Source organism: Anoplopoma fimbria, chromosome 10, assembly GCF_027596085.1.
Source record: "Anoplopoma fimbria isolate UVic2021 breed Golden Eagle Sablefish chromosome 10, Afim_UVic_2022, whole genome shotgun sequence".
NCBI lineage: Eukaryota > Metazoa > Chordata > Actinopteri > Perciformes > Anoplopomatidae > Anoplopoma > Anoplopoma fimbria.
In genome coordinates, this window is record NC_072458.1 from 20,088,072 (window position 1) to 20,112,212 (window position 24,141).

Genomic DNA, 24,141 nt, shown 5'->3' on the forward strand with positions numbered 1-24,141 from the left:
TGCAATATAAACATATGACACTGTTATCTAAAATTACTTAAAAATACTAATAATTATTTATTTTTATTCATATATATATCAAGTTATATTTGCGTTTATTACAGCTTGAATGTCAAATAACATACATTTTATTTTAACCTAAATAAGATTTTTATTTCAATTAATTTTGTGCAATATAAACATATGACACTGTTATCTTAAATTACTTAAAAATACTAATAATTATTTATTTTTATTTATATATATCAAGTTATATTTGCGCTTTTCATTACAGCTTGAATGTCAAATAACATACATTTTATTTTAACCTAAATAAGATTTTTTATTTCAATTAATTTTGTGCAATATAAACGTATGACACTGTTAACTAAAATTACTTAAAAATACTAATAATTATTTATTTTTATTCATATATATATATATCAAGTTATATGTGCGTTTATTACAGCTTGAATGTCAAATAACATACATTTTATTTTAACCTATTTCAATTAATTTTGTGCAATATAAACATATGACACTGTTATCTAAAATTACTTAAAAATATATAATAATTATACTAATAATTATTTATTTTTATTCATATATATATATCAAGTTATATTTTTGTTTATTACAGCTTGAATGTCAAATAACATACATTTTATTTTAACCTAAATAAGATTTTTTTTATTTCAATTAATTTTGTGCAATATAAACACTGTTATCTTAAATTACTTAAAAATACTAATAATTATTCATTTTTATTCAAGTATATAGTTATTTTCTTTTATTACAGCTTGAATCTCAAATAACACACATTTAATTTCAACCTAAATTGTCAGTGCTTTACTTTATTTCAGGCAGTGTTTGTGGCCACCTCCTGGTCCTGATTCAGTGCGTCAGAGCCAACACGTTTCTCCGATGCTCAGCGTCGCAGGTCATCTTCAGACGCTACATTGTATCCGATTTAAAGGCTACATTTCTCTGCATCCCTGAACCACGACGCTCCGCAGACTTTTCTCCAGAGTCGTCTGCTTTTCCGACAGCACGATGGGGAAGAGAAGCAGGCAGCGGCAGAAGAACCAGAACACCGGCAGAGACGACCGAGACAACGCAGTAAGAGGAGCACTTCTGCAGCTGCAACTTCTGCATGTGCTGGGTGGAAAGTTCTCAGCAGGCCACTTCTTATATTACCTTTTATTTACTACATGCATACTCTCAAAGCAATGTGTGACCATCATTTAGTTGGTCTAGATTATTAAGTGCCTTTTTGTTTTTTCTGCATGGAAGGATTGTGTGACTTCACCTTATGTGTATCATGCATGCAGATACAGGACACAAACCAATAAACCTGGTTTGTGAATTACTAGATGCTGAATTGATCATTACAAAATACTAAAATGTCTTTAAAGTGGCATATTTTTCAATAACATGCAATATAACTTTTTTCAGTAAGCAGTAAGAGGCACACTTCTGCATATGTTGGGTGTAAAGTTCTCAACAGGCCACTTCTTGTACTACCTTTTATTTACTACATGCAAAGGGGTCAAAGCAATGTGTGACCATCATTTAGTTGGTCTAGATTAATAAGTGCCTTTTTGGTGTTTCTGCATGGAAGGATTGTGTGACTTAATTTTTAATATCTGCTACATTTTAGTATTTTCTAATGATCAATTGGGCATCTAGTAATCCACAAACCAGGCTTATTGGAGGTGAACCAATGTCCTGTATCTGCATGCATGATACACATAAAATCTGGTGAAGTCACACAATCCTTCCATGCAGAAAAATCAAAAAGGCACTTAATAATCTAGACCAACTAAATGATGGTCACACATTGCTTTGACCCCTTTGCATGTAGTAAATAAAAGGTAATATAATAAGTGGCCTGTTGAGAACTTTACACCCAACATTTGCAAAAGTTGCAGAAGTGTGCCTCTAACTGCGTTGCACCCAATAAATGCATCTTTTGTATGAGAAAAAAGTGATATTGCATGTTATTGAAAAATATGCCACTTTAAAGACATATAACTTATAACTTTTTTCTCAAACAAAAGATGCATTTATTGGGTGCAACGCAGTAAGAGGCACACTTATGCAACTTCTGCATATGTTGGGTGTAAAGTTCTCAACAGGCCACTTCTTATATTACCTTTTATTTACTACATGCATACTCTCAAAGCAATGTGTGACCATCATTTAGTTAGTCTAGATTAATAAGTGCCTTTTTTTGTTTTTTTGCATGGAAGGATTGTGTGACTACACTTTATGTGTATCATGCATGCAGATACAGGACATGCAATATAACTTTTTTCTCATACAAAAGATGCATTTACAAACAGTAGTAGTTTTTTCCCCAGTTGTGTGTATACTCACTATTCAGTAGATATGACCCATACTTACTAATAACTATTCACTTGTGTCCTCAGGGCTGGGGAGCTGGCTATGCTGACATTGTGAAGGAGAATAAGCTCTTTGAGCACTACTACCAAGAGCTGGGCCTGGTGCCGGAGGGGGAGTTTGAACAGTTTATGGATGCAATGAGGGAACCGCTGCCAGCGACCATCCGCATCACTGGATACAAGAGGTGAGCCAGACCGATCTATAACCTGGATTCAGACTCATTGTCTGGAAAAAAGAGTCCTGCTCAAAGCCATGCACGATGCTGTTAAATTAACATTTTCTTTCTGGAAAGTTAAGAAACACATTTGTACATTTTCCACCTTTTTGAATTCCCATTTTTAGGACACAAAAAATATTGCCAACTTCCATCCTACATAAACATAGATGAAGTCATTATTATAAGTTCACTATTGATGTTGTGCAGCGGGAGACAGTTAGACCTTTTTATTTAAATATGTTTGAGTAAAGTGCTTCTGAACTTAATGGTATGATGATAGGTTTGAAAGCGTAAACCATAACTAAAAGTTGATATGAAAGAGTAAACCCACAACTTTGCACGTGTGCATCATCTTGATCTAAGCTCCAGTGTTTTATCGTGTAAGGTCAGGGGGTTTGATGTAATTGTAACTTGGATTACTGCTCCTTAATGCAAGTATTTGTTGTTGTCCTCCTTTCGCTCTCATTCCAGCCATGCCAAGGAAATCCTCCACTGTCTGAAGGACAAATACTTTAAGGATATTCAAGAGGTGGAGATAGATGGTCAGAAGATTGAGGCTCCACAGCCTCTGAGCTGGTAGGTTCTTCTCTTGGTTTACTCAAAGCTTTAAAAAAAGTACACAGATTCAATCTAGAAGCTCAGTAAACATTGTGAATCCTCCCCAGGTATCCGGATGAGCAGGCCTGGCACACCAACATGAGCAGGAAGATCATTAGGAAGTCTCCTCTGCTGGAGAAGTTCCACCAGTTTCTGGTCAGCGAGACTGAGTCGGTGAGTCAACACACACCAAACGGAAAGTCGACCACAATCTCCTCTGGCTCTATTTAAGGCCCAGTTAAAGAAGTTATAACAGGAGCATTGCAGGTGTTCATATAGTCTGTATTTACCTTTGATAGGGAGTTGGAAAAAAACAAGGAAACAAAATTTCAGCATCATTTTTGTGGTTGTTCTTTCAGGGTAACATCAGCAGACAGGAAGCAGTCAGTATGATTCCTCCTCTCCTCCTGAAGATTGAGTCGCACCACAAGGTAAAAGCACTGCCCTCTTTGAAGTTTACAGATAGTACATCTGTGTGTTTTTCCCACACGTGACCCCCCTGTAGAACACTAGATTTGAAGTGTTGACATGCATGCGTTTCTGTGCAGATCCTGGACATGTGTGCAGCTCCAGGGTCAAAGACGGCCCAGCTGATCGAGATGCTCCACTCGGACATGGACGTGCCATTTCCAGGTAAGACCAACACCTTTAACACCAGGAAAGATGCTGGTTTCTTTGTATGTGATAGGAAATAAAAAGGGAGTAAATCAGCCGTTAACATTTATCTCCTCCTCTACCTCCAGAGGGCTTCGTCATCGCCAACGACGTGGACAACAAGCGCTGCTACCTGCTCGTGCACCAAGCCAAGCGTCTCAACAGCCCCTGCATCATGGTGGTCAACCACGACGCCTCCTGCATCCCCACGCTCAAGATCGACGTGGACGGCAAGAAGGACAACCTCTTCTACGACCGCATCCTGTGCGACGTGCCCTGCAGGTCAGCAAAGGGCTGTGCGTCTGCGTCCTCGACGTGTGTTAGAGGACCGCAGGAGGGATGGGGTTTGGAAGTCTGTGGAGGACGTGGATAACGAAAGAAATATGGGTGATAAGGTCGGGTGTATGTGTGGGTGATTGCCGGGTGTTTACAGGTTCCTACAAAGGGCTGTTGGTTATGTTTTGTTCTTCGTGTTTCTTTACGGGGTAAGTGGTAAAACATCCTCCTCCACCTTGGAGTCCAGCAGCATTTCATGGCCTCAAACAGAACTCCATTTGTTTGCAAATGCTGTCTGAGTTTAGCCAGCTGTGGTGCTGAAGCCAGGAGCCTCTGCCAAACACAACAGGGGGAGAGGGAGGGGAGGAGAAGCGCTGATGGAGACGGAGTGAGGCAGGCAGCGGTGATGTAAACAGTCAGTTAAAGCCCGCCGTTTAGACAGTTTTATGCTTGGCAGACATTTTTCTTGAGAAAGTGTCGGGGGGTGGGGGGGTGTTCTCTGCTGGTTTCTGCACCGTGGGCCAGTTTGGGGATGTGTGTCTCTTACTGGTGCTGCTGTCTGCTCTGTGTTCTGCAGCGGTGACGGCACCTTGAGGAAGAACATAGACGTGTGGAAGAAATGGACGACCAGCAACAGCCTGCACCTCCACGGGTGAGTGGGGGGGGGTGTGTGTTTGTGCCTTCGTGACAACATAAGAATTCATGCACTTGTTTGGTAGACCAAATATGACTAAAGGACGAGGGAGTCGAGTGTGTTCTTTTGCTGCTAATTAAAAAAGAAGTTGGCAGTATTACAGGTATGCGTGTGTGTGTGTGTTCACCAGGCTCCAGCTGCGTATCGCTGTGCGTGGTGTTGAACAGCTGGCTGTGGGAGGGCGGATGGTGTACTCCACCTGTTCACTCAACCCTATAGAGGACGAAGCCGTCATCGCAGCACTGCTGGAGAAGAGCGAAGGTAACATCCACACACAGACACCCACAGGGTCAGACAATTTAAAACGTTTCTGTTGGACTTTTTACTCCAATCAAAGCTCCATTTGCAGTTTTTTGTCTTAAATTCACACTTCCACATTTAAGAGGAGTTCATGTGGCCCGACTCAACCACATCCACCACAGATATCCTATTTAAAAGTCACACAGTTATACAACTTTAACTATCTTACGACCTGCTTAGTTTGCTTGTAGCAGTAGCTTGAGGTTTTGATGGTGAAACATTTCAAGAGCACTGATGCTTGACTAATTAGTATGATGATTAGGGCTGCAGCTAATGATAATTCTTTTTTATTAAATAAGCTCCCAATCATTATGTCAACTTCATCAATTACTGTTGGTCTAAAATGGCAGAAAATAGTGACAAATGCCCGTCTCAATTTCCTACATTACAAGGTGACATCTAATAATCGCTCTTTTTCTATAAAACCCAACAATATTCAGCTTATCACAAGGAAAAGCACAACATCTTCACATTTGATTTCCTGAAAGCAGAGAATTTGTGACTTTTTTTATTTCGAAAATTGTCAAATTTTGTTCAAGAAATGATTGTTAATAAGCTAATGGTATTCAAACTACTGGGTAGGGCAATCACAGGACCTTTTCTCTCACTAGGAGGAGAAGTAGGCTAGGAAAAAATGTACAAACAAAGAGAAAAAGTAAGCTGCTCTTAGCCCTGATTGCACCTTTTTAAAAAGAGGATTTTGTCTTTTTTTCTTATACTTGAATTTAGGCCTCGAGTACAAGTTCAATGTGTCTGTATGTTAAAAGTATCCGTCTTAAAAAATTGACTATAAATATTGCTGAAATGATATGCAAATGTAGGTTGCTGCTGGTTTTATTTGATATATGAAGGAGGAGGCTGTAGGACGATATTAAGCCATTATGAGGTTCTGAGCTTTGCTGGGAGGACACTTTAGTAAGTGGACCTCATTGAATCACCTCTGCAGTATATTATATTGTAAAACTGGTCACATGAAACAGCAGAGTAGGAGCACATAACACCACAACTTAATTCACTTTTGAGCTGCTAAATGTAACCGTATCTTTTATATGAGTGGTTATTTTTAGATATAAATTTCCGTCTTTTTACTGCCCGGTTGTAATGTCTTTCCCATCCCCGCTGCCAGGAGCGTTGGAGCTGGCTGACGGCTCAGCTGCTCTGCCAGGGCTGAAGTGGATGCCCGGGGTCAGTTCCTGGAAGGTACTGGAACGTTTAGTCTTTGACGGTCATTACAACAAACATCAAACCATGAAGGAAAAACAATGTTTAGTGTCAGAAATAGATTTATATGTCGATGTTCTACTTTGATCGGCTCACACACTTTTTAACGGTTGTCGTCGTCTCTGCAGCTGATGACCAAAGAGGGCACGTGGTTCTCCGACTGGTCCAAGGTGCCAACCCATCGTCAAACGCAGATCCGCCCCACCATGTTCCCTCCAGAAGACCCAGAGAAACTTGCTGAGATGCATCTGGAGAGATGGTATGTACAAGGCTCACACGTTTAAGGTTTGTGCTTATTATATAAATTATAGGATGCAACTTTAAGCCTCAAACGTTTAAGTCCATGTATGGCTCGGTTCTAATAGCTTAGGCTAAAGGCTCTTCAGTCAAAGCAAATAGGAGCGTGGGAAGCCTTCAACGCCCCTTTAAGTGCCCAAATAATCAGTTTATTCTTTTGGTGAGTTTAGAAACAAGGATGTGATGTGATATAAACATAAAAATGTTCCTTTGGTGGATTTATGTCAGTGTATAGAAATGGGAGAGCTATTTTCTAGCTATACAAACTCTTTCCCCCCCCCAAGCCCTGCTCTTAATTTAGCTAATTTGTCTCATCATTTTATCCTCTGGAGGGTATTTTGTTCTCATGAAGGCAGAGAAACACACACACACACACACACACACACACACGCATTTATTTCTCTTTTCATTGACGCCAACTTCATTAGCTGAGTAATGTCTTTTGATTTATGTTCTTGGCACAGCTTTACACACACACACACACACACACACACACACACACACACACACACACACACACACACACACACACACACACTATCTGCATGGATGCACATGCATGTACACACCTGCACTCCCACTTAATGGTGGATGATGTCGTCATTTTGTACTCTGCAGCTTTTGCTCCAATGCTCAGACGGGCATGAATCCGGCCAGCAGAGGGCGATATTGTCACACGTTGTCTAATCATCTTTTTATTTAATGCTGGAAGAGGGAAAAAATATCCTTGTTTATCTTCACAGCAGGGGGCACCATAAAACTCATAGCTTGTGTGTGTGTGTGTGTGTGTGTGTGTGTGTGTGTGTGTGTGTGTGTGTGTGTGTGTGTGTGTGTGTGTGTGTGTGTGTGTGTGTGTGTGTTACTGTCAGTATGAGGATTCTGCCACATCACCAGAACACTGGAGGTTTCTTTGTGGCCGTGCTGGTGAAGAAAGCCCCGATGCCTTGGAACAAAAGATTTCCCAAGGTACTTTGTCGCAAACACACACACTTAAAGGATGATTAGATTGTCAGGCTTACACTTGAGGAGGGAAATGGGGCAGAATTCAATGTAATATGCCCCCCTCTCCCCCCTCCCACAATGCATCATTCACCTGTTTCTAACCACAGCTGGGACTTTTTTCTCTCTCTCTCTCTCTCCCCTCTTTTGTCTGCTCGCCTCCCTCCCCGTCGTCTCCAGCTGAGGAAGGACGTCTCGTCCGGCTCAGCGCTTCAGACTGAAGGCTCCCCGGCGGCCTCGACCCCGGCGGACGCTGCCCGCCTCCCCGAGAGTATGGAGGAGGGGGGGAAGGGGGGAGGACCAGAGGGAAAAGCCGAGGAGGAGGCACTCAAAGGAGCTTCTTCTGCCCAGGAGTCCACTGCTAGACAAGATGGAGTGTGCGGGTGAGTCATAAACTAAATAAAAACTCAGGGACTTCTTGAGCCGTTATAATAAAAATATGAAATTGCTTTGAATAAGAGAGTACTCTTTGGATTAACAAACCCTCCACCGGTCCATATGAATATCCATATTTTAAGCAAAGTCCATAATAGATCGTCATCATTAAAAGAATGAAAGCTTTACTGAAACGATAGACGTGGGACATTTTTGCAGCTAAACCCGAATAAATTGAGTATTTTACTTACTTATTATTTTTCTATATAAACCTTACTTACTATACTTTTATAATAAGTCAGAGATTCGAGTCCTAAATGAATCCGTCTCCTCTCTGTGTGTCTCAGGCCTCCAGCCTCCAAGAAGATGAAGCTGTTTGGTTACAAAGAAGACCCCTTTGTGTTCCTGACTGAAGAAGACCCCGTCTTCACCACCATACAGTAAGTGTCTCTATGCGTATTAGACATTGACATTCAGCAATTTTTTTTGTGTCCTAAAACAATATTTTATTTGTCTTTTTTTGTCTCTAGATCTTTCTACGATCTGGCACCCAACTTCCCCAAGCTCAACGTTCTGACCAGGACCCACGACGGCAAGAAGAGACACCTGTACATGGTGTCCAAAGAGCTCCGCAACGTGCTGATCAATAACAGCGAGCGCATGAAGGTGTGTGTGTTTGTGTTTGTTTTGGAACAGCATTTAGATCATCGCACACATTGATGATGATGACAACAAAGTACTTCCTTCAATGGAAACGCGATTATAAATAGATACAACGAATCAATGATCAATTCTTTCCTGGAGGCGATGCAGCTAGTATTGATCGTTCTATACCGTGAAACAGAACACGCTTCATTCTGTTTGTTATGGCAGTGCATAGGACACAGACACATATGCTTCGTAGCGCGTGTGTGCCAGACAATCTGAGGAAAGCAGCCTAACAGATGGGACCCTTTTCTTTCCCAAATCCCTCTGGTCCTCCACCCTGTAGCACCTGCCCAGGTGGCACTGAGTGTGTGTCTGTCTCTTTGTTCTCCTCATTGTGTTTGATGAATCCCACTTATCAGTCACTTTCGATGGGGCTAAACCACAGTGAGTTGTTTGTTTGCACATTATTACACATTCTGGGTGTGGTGACTGAAAAACAACGCCCATGTTGACTTCCCTCCCTCTTTTTATCTCAAGTTTCACAAAGAAAAATCAATGGAATTAGGCTTTTCTCAGAACGTTGATAGTTTAAAGCTAGTTTTTCATATTTATTGAAATTCTCTTTATATCCCGACAGCAATTTATGAATCAAATGCTCTGACATGTGTGACTGTCACAAGAGCGCAATAAGCCCGTCCAGTCATTTATTTCGTCCCGAATATTAAGATAATTGAATCTCTATTTCTCCCACCATAATATTCTCTTGTTATGCCAGTTAATTGTACTTGCTTTGCTTCCCTTAGGTTGGTAAAGAACTCAACATGGATAATTATATCAGAAGTGTTTGTTGTATTGTAATCTGCAAATCACTTACCGTTTCCTCCCACTCGTGCTGAGGCGGCAGATCCCGGCTGCACTGTGTTCACTTTTGTAATATCGTGTACAGGAGATGCCTTGAGCGAAGCAGTTTGTTTCAACAACAGTGCGTAATTACAAAACACGGCACAACTAAGAGTACCACACGTTACAGGATTAGTCCTTTTTTATTTATTTTGATTTGAATAACCACCCCTTGGTTTTGTTTTCAGGACAGATATTAATTAGTGCAGCTTAAGTGAGTAGAATTTGACATCGCTGTGTTGTCATTGCACGGAGCAACAAGTCAGCTGACTTCTTTTGTTTGTTTGTTTGTTTGTTTCTCAGGTCATTAACACAGGGGTGAAGGTGTGGTCTCGCAACAGTGATGGAGAGGAGTTTGGCTCTCCCTTCAGACTGGCTCAGGAGGTAACACGCACACACACACACACACACACACACACACACACACACACACACACACACTTGCTCTCAGCAGCACACAATCTTCAGTGGAGTAAAAATGATTTTCTGTAAATTGACTACCAGCGTCTTATTAATCCAAATCTGTGTTATTGTGAAAACACGACATTCTCTCAGAATCTTCACACCTTAGTTGCGCATTTTTTAACACAATTCCCATAATCCTCAAATTTATGCAAATTAACCACATGATTAGAAGTGCGACACGCAGGGATGCATTGTGTTATGCCTTTCTTCAATTTCTAGGACTTCAACACCTTTTATATATTCTTTGATTTTTATATTTGATTGTAAAAGCAGCTCATTTATCAGTGTTCAAACATGCATTAAGTTTTTCCTCACTATCTTTACTGCATTCATCAAAGAGGCTGAATAACAAAGGATCCAGACGGCCGAGTTCACACTCCCAAATAAACTTAAATTAGTTAATTTTATATGCGGCATATAACCGTAAAGAATCTGGATTTATTATGTCGGGCTGCAGAGTGTCAACCGTATCTCGTCTCTGTCCAACAAGGGTATCTACACTCTTCAGCCGTACATTCGCTCCAGGATCATCAGAGTGAGTGTGGAGGACATCAAAGTGCTGCTGACCCAGGAGAACCCCTACCTCAGCAAACTGGAGCCGGAGGCCCACGCTCAGGCCAAGAAATTGGGTACGATTTACGTTCCAAAATACACACACACACACACACACACACACACACACACACACACACACACACACACACACACAAGACCTATATTAAATAACTGAAAACTGAAACGCTCTGTAAATAATATAAATACAACAGCTTTCTGTCTGAAACAGAAACGCAATCATTCTGGAAGCCGTCTAAAGGTTAGGGTAGTGGATTTGTGACTGGAAGGTTTTCTGGCTTGGCACGCATTAAAATGAAAGAGGATGGTGAATGAGCAATGCTCTGTCCTCCTCAATAACTGGCGTTGTCCTGCCCTTGAGCAAGGCACTGACCCAAAAAACTCACAAAGAGGAGCTGAGCAGTTCCAGCAAAAGGAAACTGTAGTTCCACTGGTTATTAGCAGATGTGTAGGCAAACACATTAACATTAAAATGGCATATTCTGTTGTTGCTTTATAATTCTGAATGTTGTTATTCTCTCCACAGTAATGGGTAGCATTGTGCTGAAGTACATTCCCAACCCAAAGTAAGTTTTGAAGTATATGCATGTTTTCTCAATGTCCTTTTTAAAGTGTTATCCTAGTTTTTTGGGTCATTTTCTGACACGTGCCATAACTCTGTGTGACAGTAACCCAGAGGACCCTCAGTGTCCCATCCAGCTGTGTGGCTGGAGGGGAAAGACGTCCATCCGAGCCTTCGTGCCCCGCAACGAGAGGTTTCACTACCTCCGAATGTTAGGCGTGGAGGTCTTCAGAGAAAAACAGGGCGTCGGGGGCGCAGAGAAGGAAGTGGTAGAGGGTGAGGCGGCAAAGGACGGGGAGGAGGGAGAAAAAGCGGCAGAAAAGGAGGCAGAGATGGACTTGGAGAACGGTGATGGAAACAGATCATCGGAACCAAAGAAGTAGAAGCGAAAGGATGTCGAGGAGGCGGTGGAGAGAAAGGAGGACTGACTGAGAACGTATCGGAGCTCTAAGAGCTGTTGATCAGGTCAAAGATCACATGACGCGGTAGAGGAGGAGGATGTGCCTCTACGGGTTTCTCTGCTCACCACACTGTCACTGCAGAGATGGACTCCTTTTAGGATTATTGCTTTTTGGATCTCCTCCAGGAGTCAGCTGTTTTAGTTCAATGGCTTGTGTTATTTTATGTTTGTTTTTTTATATTTTAACAAACATATTCCACTGAATGAGTGGCATCAATTTTTTTTTTTTTTCGTTGCTCATGTTTATAGAGGTTTATAATAACTGCCATCTCAATTTCTACACCTGTAATCAAGCGGAAATAAGGAGTTGATTAAAAGCGTTAACTGTCTCCCCAACTGTTCAAATAATTTGACTTCATGCTCATTCTTGATCTACTGAAGTATTAAAGGCATGATTTGAAGGGGTTGATTTAATCTGCAAATTACAGACACAATAAGCATCATTAAGGAATTAAATATGCAGTTGGAAATAAAGTTGGGGTGCTGCAAGTTTTATTTTATTTTTTAATGTTTTTAATACAACATTAAGAAACAGTGACATTCATATTAATTACATTTTACTTTTCTGTTTTCAGTTGTAGAATAATGAAAGAAATAAGCTAGTATAGTGAACAGAATCATCTTTTCTTTTTGCAAAGTATGTGAACATACAAGGAATATGATTTGCATCTCTTGATGTTCTTAACAGAAGTAGAAATAAAAGCTACGGACAAGAAATACACAACTGACAAATAAAAGGTAAAGAGACAGGACTGAAAAAATGGGTGTATAAATATTATAATTATTATGATAATACCTTTTGTTTGTATAGTGCTTTAAAAGCTCCTCAAAGACACTTTACATGGTGAAGACAGAAAAAAAGAGCAACAACAATGTCAACAAGGCAGAGAGATGACATAACAGGAATAAACAACAATAAAAAAAGTATTTAAAAAAAAAAATGAACAATAAAAAATAAAACTTCTATATACAAGTCAAGTGTTCTTTTAGTTGTAAACAATACTGATGAATGAATATACACAAACTGGATAAATACGTACATGTATACATATCCATGTGCTGTATATACAGCTTAAAGGATTTATATTGACAGTGACACATGTAATTATCAAAATGTTTATCAAAATGTTTAATCTACTACATAGCAGGGATATTTACAGGGTTATTGACAATATTTGACTGATAACAGCTGTTCATCAGAGTGACGCCTGTGGAAAAAAACTAACAGCCTGCAGAGATGTTTCCTGACGCTGGAGGAGAATAAATCTGGATGGAGGGTCGGCTGGCACCAATGATTTACTCTGAAGGTCTGACCGTCCATTGTTGTCGGGTCCTGTCCTGTTTTGGTGTCTGATCCGGACCTCACAGCGATGGACGTGCAGAGAACACCATGGATTATTGAGGGAAGCATTGAGTATTACAAATATATAAACAAAGACTGTTACGTAAAGCTTTGATAAAAAGTCCAAAGAATGTCTTATTAATATATTATTATTATATATTTCTTTTCTAACAACTAAGATAAGGAAATTAAAAACAGTACTGCTACGCCCACTTTGTTGATTAGTGAACTAATCCTTCGTTTTGGTCCGAGACAGAAGATTTATTTCAATGATAAGTACCTTTTTCACGCTTCTTTCATGCCGAGTTATGTTTTCCAAGCAACAGATTTCATGTGGTTCTTTTATGTGATTCTTTGTTGAGTATGTTGATTAAATCAACCTATTGATTAGTGAACAAAATTAAACGAGTGTTAGTCGAATAAGCAGTTTGTTGGTCAAGATCAGCCTTAAAAAACAGAACCATAAATGTCTTAAAGTGAAAGATGGAAAGAAATATATAAAAAAAGTTGAACTTCCCATGACAGCAGCACATTTGTCGCATCTTGTCAGCGGTTGCCACGGCAGCTCCGGACGGACAGACATCCTTCTCCTCCTGTTTATTACCCAGTCCTGCTGCCATGACAACAGGCGTCATGACAACCAGCCCCCTCACCTCTCTGTGGTGACGGTAGGGAACAGAGGACAGAGGGACCACAGAGAGCATCACTCCTCCGCTCTCCTCCGCTCGTCTTCTTCTCCCAACTCCCAACTCCCTCCTCACTTTCTTTCTCCTCTTTATCCTCTGATGTCCTCTCGCTCCCTTTTTTTTCTTTTTTTAATTTGATCTTTGACCTCTAAAGTGCACGACAGTGGGTATTACCAGGCAGGAGAGCGGCTGTCATGTCAATTCGCCCCTCGGCCGTGGATATGCCGGTGACAGCGCCGTTTGCAGAGGCAGAGGGGAGTCAATGTTGAATCCTGTTTTAACTGCTTCTGTTGTTCACCAACTGTTTCCGGGCAAAGCAAAGGGGACATTTTGAACAAATTAGGCTGAAGTCCAACCTTCATCACTGCTAATGTGACAGAGACAGATGGAAATGAAAGACTGCATGGCTGAGGGAGAGAATGGAGAGGATGCAAAAGATCAGGGAGAGAGGGAGGGTTAAAGAATAAGAGAGTTCTTTTTTAAAATATGTTGATGGTATTTCAGAGTGAAGGTTGTGCCATATCAGGGGGGGGGGCTGCTTGTGGAGTCAGTCGAGGACAAACGAGGAAGCTAAAACGCTCATTTCTCTCTAGCTAGAGTGAAGGATAGAACATGAAAAAATGGGAAAAAAAGCAGTTGAAAATGATAATAAAAAAGCCTTGGGAGGATGAAGAGAAGATGGGGTGAATAAATTGAACCGGACAGATAGAGAAAGGTTTGGAGATATGGCAGAAGTTGTTACTGAGTCATAAGCCTGTCTGTGTGTGCGTGGGAGTGTGTGTTCGAGTTAAGCCTGCCCGTGAATATATGTGTGTGTGTATGCTTCAGCTGAGCCCGTTTTTGTGTGTTTAAAGTGTGTGTGTTTAAAGTGTGTGTGTGTGTGTGTGTGTGTGTGTGTGTGTGTGTGTGTGTGTGTGTGTGTGTGTGTGTGTGTGTGTGTGTGTGTGTGTGTGTGTGTGTGTGTGCTGGTTTGTCAGTGTGAGTGATGCCTTTTAGCCTCAAAGGTTACTGGCAGCCTGCTAACACTTAGTAATGACATAAACTCAGCGAGGGGACACATTCATTAACTTTATGTCTTCTTTCACCTTCATCCCTTCTCTCTCTCTCTCTCTCTCTCTCTCACCTCTCTCCTCGTCCTCACCTGTTTTCCCTCTCTATTACCTTCCATTTTCAAATTCCCGTCGGGTCCCCGTCTCTAACTATTCATGCCACTCACTTCCTCTTTCCGTTTTGATTATCTTTCTCCCTTGAAGAGCTTTCTGAAAGCCTCCCAAAGCTCAGATTCAGAAATGTTCTCAAACTGTCATCTCGATTTAAGTCCCTGCTTTTAACCCAGCTCCTCCCGCGATACGCCACTTTAATGGAACGCTATTGTTTCTTCTTCTATCATCCATGTTTGTGTGGTACACTGACATATTTTCCAAGGCTTAAAATACAGTCTATCAGAGTATAAAGTGTAATTAACCAAACCAAAAAGTATTAGTTCTTGGTAAATTCATTTACTGGGTATTGCTGCACTTTAAAGCTGCAGTACTTAAAGGATTTAGAGTATTTATACAGCAGCAAACCACTAGTGTCTATGTAAAGATATAGACCTGAGCAGAGAAAGAAGTCACTCTCCCTCTTTGTGTGTTGTAATCCAAACTTCTCTGTGCTTTGTTTACCTAGTTGGGCCTTTCAGTGCACGTGAGTCTCTCTGTCGTGCACCACTAGCTAGTTAATTGCACTCTGCTCATATGGCCGTTAGCTCTGATAAGGCAGTTGTCCTATAAGAGTAGTGCCATCCCTCCGCTACTCAATAATAACACAAAACACGAGGATTGCACTGGTATAAAGAAATTATTGATTGTCAGATACCTATTCACAAAGTCATTGTCAAGATATTGTATATTGCTATATAGATTCTTTTGAATCATCATTTCTCCGAGTCTGAAAATGTTCTCTTGCAGTGTGTGCAGAATGCAGAATATCCATGTCCAGGTTCTTCACCAAGGAAAGAGTAATAATCCTGGAGGTTTTAAGAAAAATATCAACTTTCTTTTCGCCATGGCAGCTAACTGTTGATATATTAGTAAGGCTGGCTAGCAATGCATTGTTTCATATGAACGGTGCCGTCGCTACCGCATTGCATTGTGGGATTATGCCAGCGTAGTGTCCAGTGTTTGCATACTTTGATATTTCACCAGTTATAGTATGCGATCCTTGTACTATTGGTTTTATGCAAAAATTTTGAAAATACTAAAAACTCTCACGCTGCTTACAGATAGCTAATGAACACAATATGATAACCGTCGATTTTAGCACCACAGTATAAGGTGATACCATTGCAACCATGACCATCAGCTCCACAGCTCCGTGCTTGTTTTCCCTCATCAGCTTCCGCCGCTTCAGTGTGATGCTCTCGCATTGCTTCATGCACTCGAGCGCTCTGCCTCGTGGACATGCATATATGTTTGGGATTATATAATCAAGCTGTTATGCAACACCAAAGGGGAGTGAGGGAGGCAAAATTCACAAACACACACACACACACACACACACACACATACGCTTAGAGAGAGGGAGAGAGTGACAGAGAGGGATGGGTGGGTGTGTGTGTGTGGTGGAGGGAATCTTGTGTTTCATGTTTGGATTAAACCAAAGCCCACTCAGCTCTACACACACACACACACACACACACACACACACACACACACACACACACACACACACACACACACATACACAGAGAACTGCTCGCCCTTTTAAAATCCGCTGGTAAATCTCTGGTTCCGGATGTTGGCTTTGTCTGATACTGTTATTGTGCAAAGCCTGTGTCTGTCCGTACCCATGTTTGCACGTGCACCCTCAGAAATATAACAATTTGAAGGCAGCCGCCGTACCGCTCCACACATATGCAGAGAGACAGAGCTCGTCCTCTCTCTGTTACACACTCTGTTCTCTAGCGTATGATGCTGCAGCTTTCACAGGCTTTTAATCCTTCCCCCCCTCTCTCTCACTGACTCCTGCTAAACGTGCAAGTGTGCATGTATGTGTGCATGTGTGTGTGTGTGTGTGTGTGTGTGTGTGTGTGTGTGTGTGTGTGTGTGTGTGTGTGTGTGTGTGTGTGTGTGTGTGTGTGTGTGTGTGTGTGTGTGTTAAGGCACCATTAGGACAGAATGTGTCCCGGGACTGCATCGGGGGCGTTTAAACCTGAATTGACCTCTAATGCGTTTTTAAATCATCTCTCACAGGTGAGCAGACGCCCACTCCTGCATTAGGGCCGAATTAAAGACAAGAGGTACCCTTGAGTCCTCTTTGCACTTGTTGTAATCACCAGCTGAACAGCACCCACATTGTGAATCTCTCTGTTTACGCTTCTCTGTATCACTATGACAAATCATATGAATATCAGTCTTTGTTGTTGTTTGAATAGGGCCACATGTGTTATAGTTACCAGGGCTTAAGCCCAGGATCACCACACAGTCCAGGCTCATTGCTTACAAACTGTGCTTACTTGCTGCCTGTCAGGTTGACTGATCTCAAATTTGGTACAAAGATGTATCCTCCTCAGCAGCACGGAGAGGATGATGGGGTGGTTTGTCAGGGTGACAGTTTGGGGTTAGTTTTACCTGCCTGTTCTCTCTTTAACTACTATGTCTCTCTTTCTATTCATCTGTCTCTGTAACCTTAGCCCTCATCCTGTCTACGCTGATAGATTACCAAAAGATAAATAATAATAATTCTCAAGGTAAATTAATTAAGGGTTATGGTCCGGATCCAGGTGAGGGCCAGGTCGCCTGCTCACTCTGCAGATTTATACAACGTACTCGTGGGATTCCACATTAAACTGGCAGCAGTGCCTCCATTTCAGCTCCACTTGTCCTTACAGGTGAAGCTCACACCACTCAACTTTTTCTGCCTTTTACTGCTCAAAAAAAAGTGGCAAATACAATCTTTAACAAGTGCTACAGTAACAGAAAATAGTTCTGGAGGCTTTTACCACCGCAGAACCCTTTAAGAATGCATGAAATGCTCCATATAGCAGATTGTATTAAAGGAATAGTAGCTCAAAGAAAGAAGGATGAAGAGTGTGTCGGTTGATTTCTGTGGAGGCGGTTTGTTGATGCTGGTTCATTTCTGCTCTGAAGGAGTTCTGAGGCACTTCACATGAAAAAAATATAAATAAAAAGATTCCATTACATACACGTATTACAAAAGAACAGCTTGTGGACTTTTATTCAAAACCAACCCGCCTCTGCACACTCACACTTTTCATCATGGCTTGGTTCTCCATGATGAAGACCACTTTTACTTTTCTTTTGTATTAGCCATTCAATAAAGCATTTCATGGCTTTCGCTTTAAAAGCTGCCTTGAAGCACTTATTGCAGCTTCCCAGAGGCAATCTAAATGTGCTTATGTGAGTGTGAGACTGGAGGATTTCATTAAGTCCTCGTGGAGGTGTCACGTCTGAAATGCTTATGTTACAACTATGGACCAGGAGACGACTGCATCAGCTCTTCTTATGTTCAAACTTGAGCCTGATTATAACATAAATGTGGACTAAGTGATGTTTGCTTCACTAAATTAAAACGGGTGCCACTTCAAAAACTAGTTCTTACAAATGACAAAGTGTCACTAAATATTTACACCTGCCAGGTGTAACTGTCGCTAACAAAGCTAACTGACAAATGAACGTTTGCTTGCTAATATATGACTCCTTTAGAGTGAAGATTAAAGAAGATGATATGGAATATGATTGATACTTGACTATGATAAAACAACCTTAAATTACAAAACATAAGGTATTTCTAAATTAACTAATAACATTAGCTAGGTTAGCATAATCACATTGTTCCCCTCTAATTGTTATGCTACAGCTATTGATGCTAAAATTCTGCAGGAATTACGTATCATTGTTGGCCAACTTCGCAAGTTAGCATCGAACATGAAAAGCCAATGAATTTTGGTTTATTGCAGGAAATAAGCTCTGTGTCAAACAAACATTTATGATACTTAGGCTACGTGTTTTGTTCAGGAAGATAATTTTAATAAATGAACGCCACTTTATGATTTTTGAAGCATGAACGCAATCGTCAGAAGTAAAAATCTAACATTAGGCTCTTAACAAACTACACCAAGGTCACCTTTTTTAGGACACGTAAAAGCTTCAAAATTCATCAGAGGGGTATTTACTGACACACATTATATCGTAGAACAAAACCTTAAGGCATCTAATCAAAAACCCATAAAAAAATAACTTTGTGACAAAGGAAACAGAAGCACAAAAATGCTAACTCATTCCAGGGTTTTAGGACTCATTCCTGCAGCACTCTATAGACTTTTGGTTCTCGTAGTTGATTGCTTTATTGTGCAACAGATATTTTCTTTTAACTTATCATACCTTTTGCTAATTAAGACATTTGTTAGCAACCCAAGTAGCAAAATCATTTCTTTAAAAATAGCTTGTAGAACTTAGGAAGGTCTTTACCCACAATTTTGCAAATGGATTTATGAATAGCGTGTGCAAAGCAATTCAGCTGATGGCCTTGTACCTTGGTTGTTTATTCTACTTCCCATTAATCAAGTCGCCTTCATCATTTGTGATAGAAGCAAGTTATTATTGTTGATTTAGATTCAACACCTGCAGTTAGAGAGAGTGTTGCTAAGAGTAAGGTCTTTTTTATACAATCAACACTTACAAATGACAAGGTGGTAGAAACCATTCTTTGGTGTTTCATTTTTACCTCTTTACTTAAGATTTCATTCAACTTTTTTCCTTCTTTTTACCTTGCTGTGTCCCTAACCTTGTACTTTATTTTTATTTTCAACCCAAGGAGTGCTGTCATTCCTGTTCAGTGTCAAACCAGAACCAGAACCAAAACAAACCCCCCCCTGCTTTCCGGTGTGTGGATGGGCTGATAGAGGACGACACAGGAAAGAACAGGATGTGTGAGGGGAAACTAATGGGTGCTTGGATGACGGGGTTAAGGGTAAGAGTCCTGGAGAGTTAAGGGAGGAATGAGAGAAGGAGAGATGGATGAGGCTGAAGAGGAGAGAGACAGAGAGTGAGTGAGAGAGAGAGTTGGAGGCAGGGGAGGGGTTGAATAGTGGGTACAAGGCTTTATTTAGTGCATGCCTGCAGGTGTTGCCTAGTAACAGAAAGGAAACAGATCGAGGGAAGAGAGCTGGAGAGCACATCTCCCTTTATCTTTTCACTCCTTCTCTTTTCTGCTCCTGGCCTAACACTCTCCCAAAATCCCAACACAGGCATGCAGACACACAGACAAACAAAGACACTCTCTCTGTCCTCAGACTCTGTCACAAACACACACATAGGAAAAAAAAAAAAGCCCTGTGTCTCATTAGCAGTCAGGACGGCTGCTGTCCTCCTGTCAGGAAGAAGATGAGGAAAGGAGGGCTAGGAGAGGCAGGAGGAGAGAGATGACTTAGGGAGGAAAAGTAGACACCGAGGAGAGAGAATGCAATGAAATCTTCCTGTCGAAAAACATCCACCAAGGTTGTTGCCATGGCATTTGTTGCTCCGTTACACTTTCTCATCGTTTTTTTGGCTCCGAGAACGACGAGTACGCTGCAGTTGGAAACACACAGCACACATCCGACCAACATGATGGCTTCTAATGAGTCTGATTTATATTCAGCTTCTTACCGGAGAGCTTATGAAATGAGCGAGGAAGGAGGCTCATTAAAGCACTCGATGTGCTGTTGGAGCTTCCATCCAATCATGACTCTTTTCTAGCATTGATCAAGGTTAGATTGAGGGCACTCTGGTGTGTGTGTGTGTGTGTGTGTGTGTGTGTGTGTGTGTGTGTGTGTGTGTGTGTGTGTGTGTGTGTGTGTGTGTGTGTGTGTGTGTGGGTGTGTAATCGACCCAGTTACCTGCAGGCTTGTTAAAAAATACATCAACCAACAGATCAGGTGTAAAAACACTACAGGGAAACAGCGAATCACATTGTATCTTTGTTGTTAACACATTCAAAATATCCATGCAGATGCTACGCGTCAGATCCTCCCCTGTCAATACATGGAAACACACAAATTAGATCACTGATGTGGCTAATGATCCAAGGATGTGGCTAATGCCTGGACTACCAATGAGCTTATAGTGTTTTTTTTATTTTTTAAATCCTTCTATTATCTCCTATGTCTAAGCAGAATCAAAAGCCTACATCCCCGGGTGTTTGCAGCGCTGCGACTGTGAGTGTGTGACCGCTGTCTGCTGCTCATGTTCATGCATGCATGTCTTGGTGGCCGGGGGAAGGGCGTGCTTTGCATTTTAACACCGCATCCCTCGCTTTAGAGACGTCTGCAGAGGCTTTTCTCTCTTCCTTACTCTGTGATTTCCCCCCTTGCAGTCCTCATCAGTGTCTCTGTCTTTTCTAAATTGTCCTTTAAGAGACAGGGATCCCATTGTGTAAAATCCACACATCTACCGAAGTCCTTAAACCTGGAACTTTATTGAATGTAAGGCTCACACAGACGAACTCATTGAGAATCAATGCTCTAACTGTTGCCAGTGGACAGCAGTCAGAACTGATTGATTTATTAATCAAAGGCCGACCCCTGATGCACTTGCTCGTACACATGCACAGACGAGGAGAGATAATCCACACTGTCTGGCTTCACAGAGAGCTTGCTTCTACTGGAAGTACTGAACGAGGCTAAAAATACATTTTTCCCACATGCACTGTGCCATATAAAATATTTATAGTGAGCCCCAGTCTGCTAAGAATGGCTAAGATGTTACAGTGAGAGAGGGAGGGGAAGTGGCTGCCAAAGCTCATGGTAGCCTCCATCCCAGTGCCGGAGCTTACATAAGAGCTAACTGCACTCTCTCTCTATCTGTATTTAACACACACAGAGAGTGACAGACCGGAAGAGAGAGAGAGAGAGAGAGAGGACTACAGTGTGTTCGTTCTCCAGAAATCTAAATTTATCATTCCCTTTCATCCTCTACAACTCGCTACTACGCATGCCCTGATATTAACAAGCTTACAGTTGTGTTTCTAAGCCAAAATGTGAAAGGGAAGAACACAAAATGATGATTTGGATTGCATTAATATGGCTTTATTTGCATTATTATACAAAAAAAGTCACATGAACCAAAAATTCAAAGAGAAACATTCTTTTTTTCAGCAGGGAATTTGCAAAGCAGTTCCCACAGTCAGTGTCTTCACTATGGGAAGGATGATGACGCTGACAGACTTCACCCCTTAAAGTTGGAAGTCAATGTTTTTCAATTTAGGAACTCCTTTATAATGCATATTAGTTTTGTGAGAGGCACGGATGAAATAGAAATCTAAGTGACAATTCGAAGCTTTAATATACAGTTGAACTTCAATACTCCATCTTCAACAGTCAGTGTGGGTCATAAGTGCCATGACAGGCTGTTTTATTACAATCAGGGTCAGTAACATAAATTATGTAAAATAAGTTAAAAGTTGCACTTGATAAACTTGATAAACGTCTTCCCCCTACAATGAAACACTAACGCTATCATCACATTCTAACAGGTGAACTCCCACTGCACCAGCACCACCAGCTACTAAAACACAAGAAGTAAAACTATGTAAAATGAACAATGCAAAGTAAGAGGCAACCAGGACTCTGCCTTGCCACCAGCTGCTACTTCTCCTGGACTGTAATGATCCCAGGAAGCATGTGCACAAGAGTGATCACAGGAGCAGCAATTAATCTGACACACCTGAACTTCATGAGCCTCTTAAAGGTTGAGGTGCTCTTACCTTGATTGGACAACTTTTGTCTGGGTCCTAGTGTCCCACATAAACTACTGACCCCTTCTTCTGAATCTCTGCCGCCCTTTCATTTATTGATGAAGAAATTGACTGGGCATGCATACTCAGATTTTACAAGTACAAATAGTATGTGTTTTATTTTCAGTTTGGACGGTGATAAAAGAGAGATTATTTAATATCAAATCACTAGAAAAGATTTCCTGAACATGGTCTTATTAATTGGAAAATACTGTATTTTAACATGAACCAAAATTGGAAACCCTTGTAAATATAGCATGAATGAAACATCCATAGCTACTAGCCATACGTTTTTTTAAATGTCTGAGGACAATCATATGTTTCTGATGCTCGTTCAAAACATTATTCAGATCTCTATTAATGTGTTTTTGATGCTCGGTCATGATTGCATAAAACAATTTGGTCTCGGCTGTCTGCATTGGAACAGTGTCCTGTGATGTTCGGGTTTCACGCTTGACAAAGATGCTTCTTCATGAATGAAATGTATACACAATGAGTGAGAACTTTGTATGTATCACATGTTAGACATCTGATGGTGCCCAAAGGAAAGAGGCCAGATTTCCAGAAAAATGCAGAAAAACTGCAGATCTGTGTATGGGAGAAAATTGCATCAGCATCATCAGGTGTTTATGGACCAAACAGTTCTGAGGACCCCCTGAGAGGACCCGCCCACTGGGGAGCTCCCCCGAGAACTGTATACCATCAAGGTTTTTTTTACTGTTTGCTTAAAGGGAACGCTGAAGTGACGAAAGCAGGCCGCTCACTCACATCTCTCCAGCTGGGATGATCCGCAAGTTGCAGGTTTGCTACATTCGCTACAAGCTCTCAAAGGCTTTTTCTCTTTTAGTAATATAAAAAATACATAAACATCTCTGTTAAATGCCACAACCTATAAGCACACCATAAGCTAAATCGTTCTGGTTACCATGACAAAAAGGCAATGGGATTTTCCCACTAGATTTTGGATTATTGCAGAAAATAAGCTCTATGGCAAACAAACGTTTATGACACTTAACTGTTTTTTTCAGGAAGATCATTTTTTTCTTTTGAAGCTGAAGTAAAAAGCTTCAGACTATTAATAAACTAAAACATGTTCATATGAATTCATGTCACCACCACAACGCTAAAAGTGAACTAGTCCACATTTTGACGTTTTTTAGTCTCATTTAGCCCCTTGTTAGCAATCGCAAGGTTAAAATCTCTTAAGCTTGTGTTAACCACTGACTTTATTTCTGGCATCTCACCAAAAAAACCTAAAAAAAAAAAACACATTGACTTCAAGACGAGGGAAATGGAAGTTTAAAAACATTAACTCATTTCCGGCTTTCAGGGCTAACTCCTGCAGAACTTTGATAGTTCCTAGTTCTTGCAGCGTGGATGCAAAACAAATAGGAACTCTAAGAACTATGAAAATGTTCCTCTGGTCCGAAAACACCTGTTTAGAGACGTGGTATGACATACACAAAAAGCTAGCCACCTAGCTTGGTAAATGTGACTAATGAGCAACAGAAGCTATACTTACTGAGAGCGACACTTCTTTTTAATTACCGCGAACATCTTCCATCCCTCCAATGTCTTTCATTTATCTGGCAGATGTTTTCCCACGGAGCGCAATCCTTTTTTTTTCTTGAGGGCCCCAGTTATTTACACACATGCACGACGCAAAAAATGCACAAATCCTTTCAAACACAAACACACAAGCCATCTTATCCATA

At 41.0% G+C, this 24,141-nt stretch overlaps 1 protein-coding gene across 1 annotated transcript; it reads left to right on the top strand.

Annotated features, from left to right (window-relative positions):
* Positions 1-875: 875 nt before the first annotated feature.
* On the top strand, positions 876-12,384 carry nsun2 (NOP2/Sun RNA methyltransferase 2). The gene is made up of 19 exons (XM_054605882.1): positions 876-1,098; positions 2,412-2,569; positions 3,074-3,178; positions 3,268-3,373; positions 3,559-3,630; positions 3,748-3,832; positions 3,943-4,135; positions 4,707-4,781; positions 4,954-5,084; positions 6,250-6,323; positions 6,473-6,603; positions 7,511-7,607; positions 7,821-8,023; positions 8,363-8,455; positions 8,546-8,681; positions 9,867-9,947; positions 10,519-10,657; positions 11,128-11,167; positions 11,270-12,384. The coding sequence occupies exons 1-19, from the start codon at positions 1,033-1,035 to the stop codon at positions 11,544-11,546; spliced, it is 2,262 nt and encodes a 753-aa protein (XP_054461857.1). The 5' UTR covers positions 876-1,032; the 3' UTR covers positions 11,547-12,384.
* Positions 12,385-24,141: the final 11,757 nt, after the last annotated feature.

Excerpts from the sequence above, each read along its gene's own strand:
- nsun2 (XM_054605882.1), top strand. The coding sequence starts at position 1,033 with ATGGGGAAGAGAAGCAGGCAGCGGCAGAAGAACCAGAACACCGGCAGA. Across the intron at positions 3,179-3,267 it reads GCTCCACAGCCTCTGAGCTG|GTATCCGGATGAGCAGGCCT; the intron begins GTAGGTTCTTCT and ends AATCCTCCCCAG. Across the intron at positions 8,456-8,545 it reads CCCGTCTTCACCACCATACA|ATCTTTCTACGATCTGGCAC; the intron begins GTAAGTGTCTCT and ends TTTTGTCTCTAG.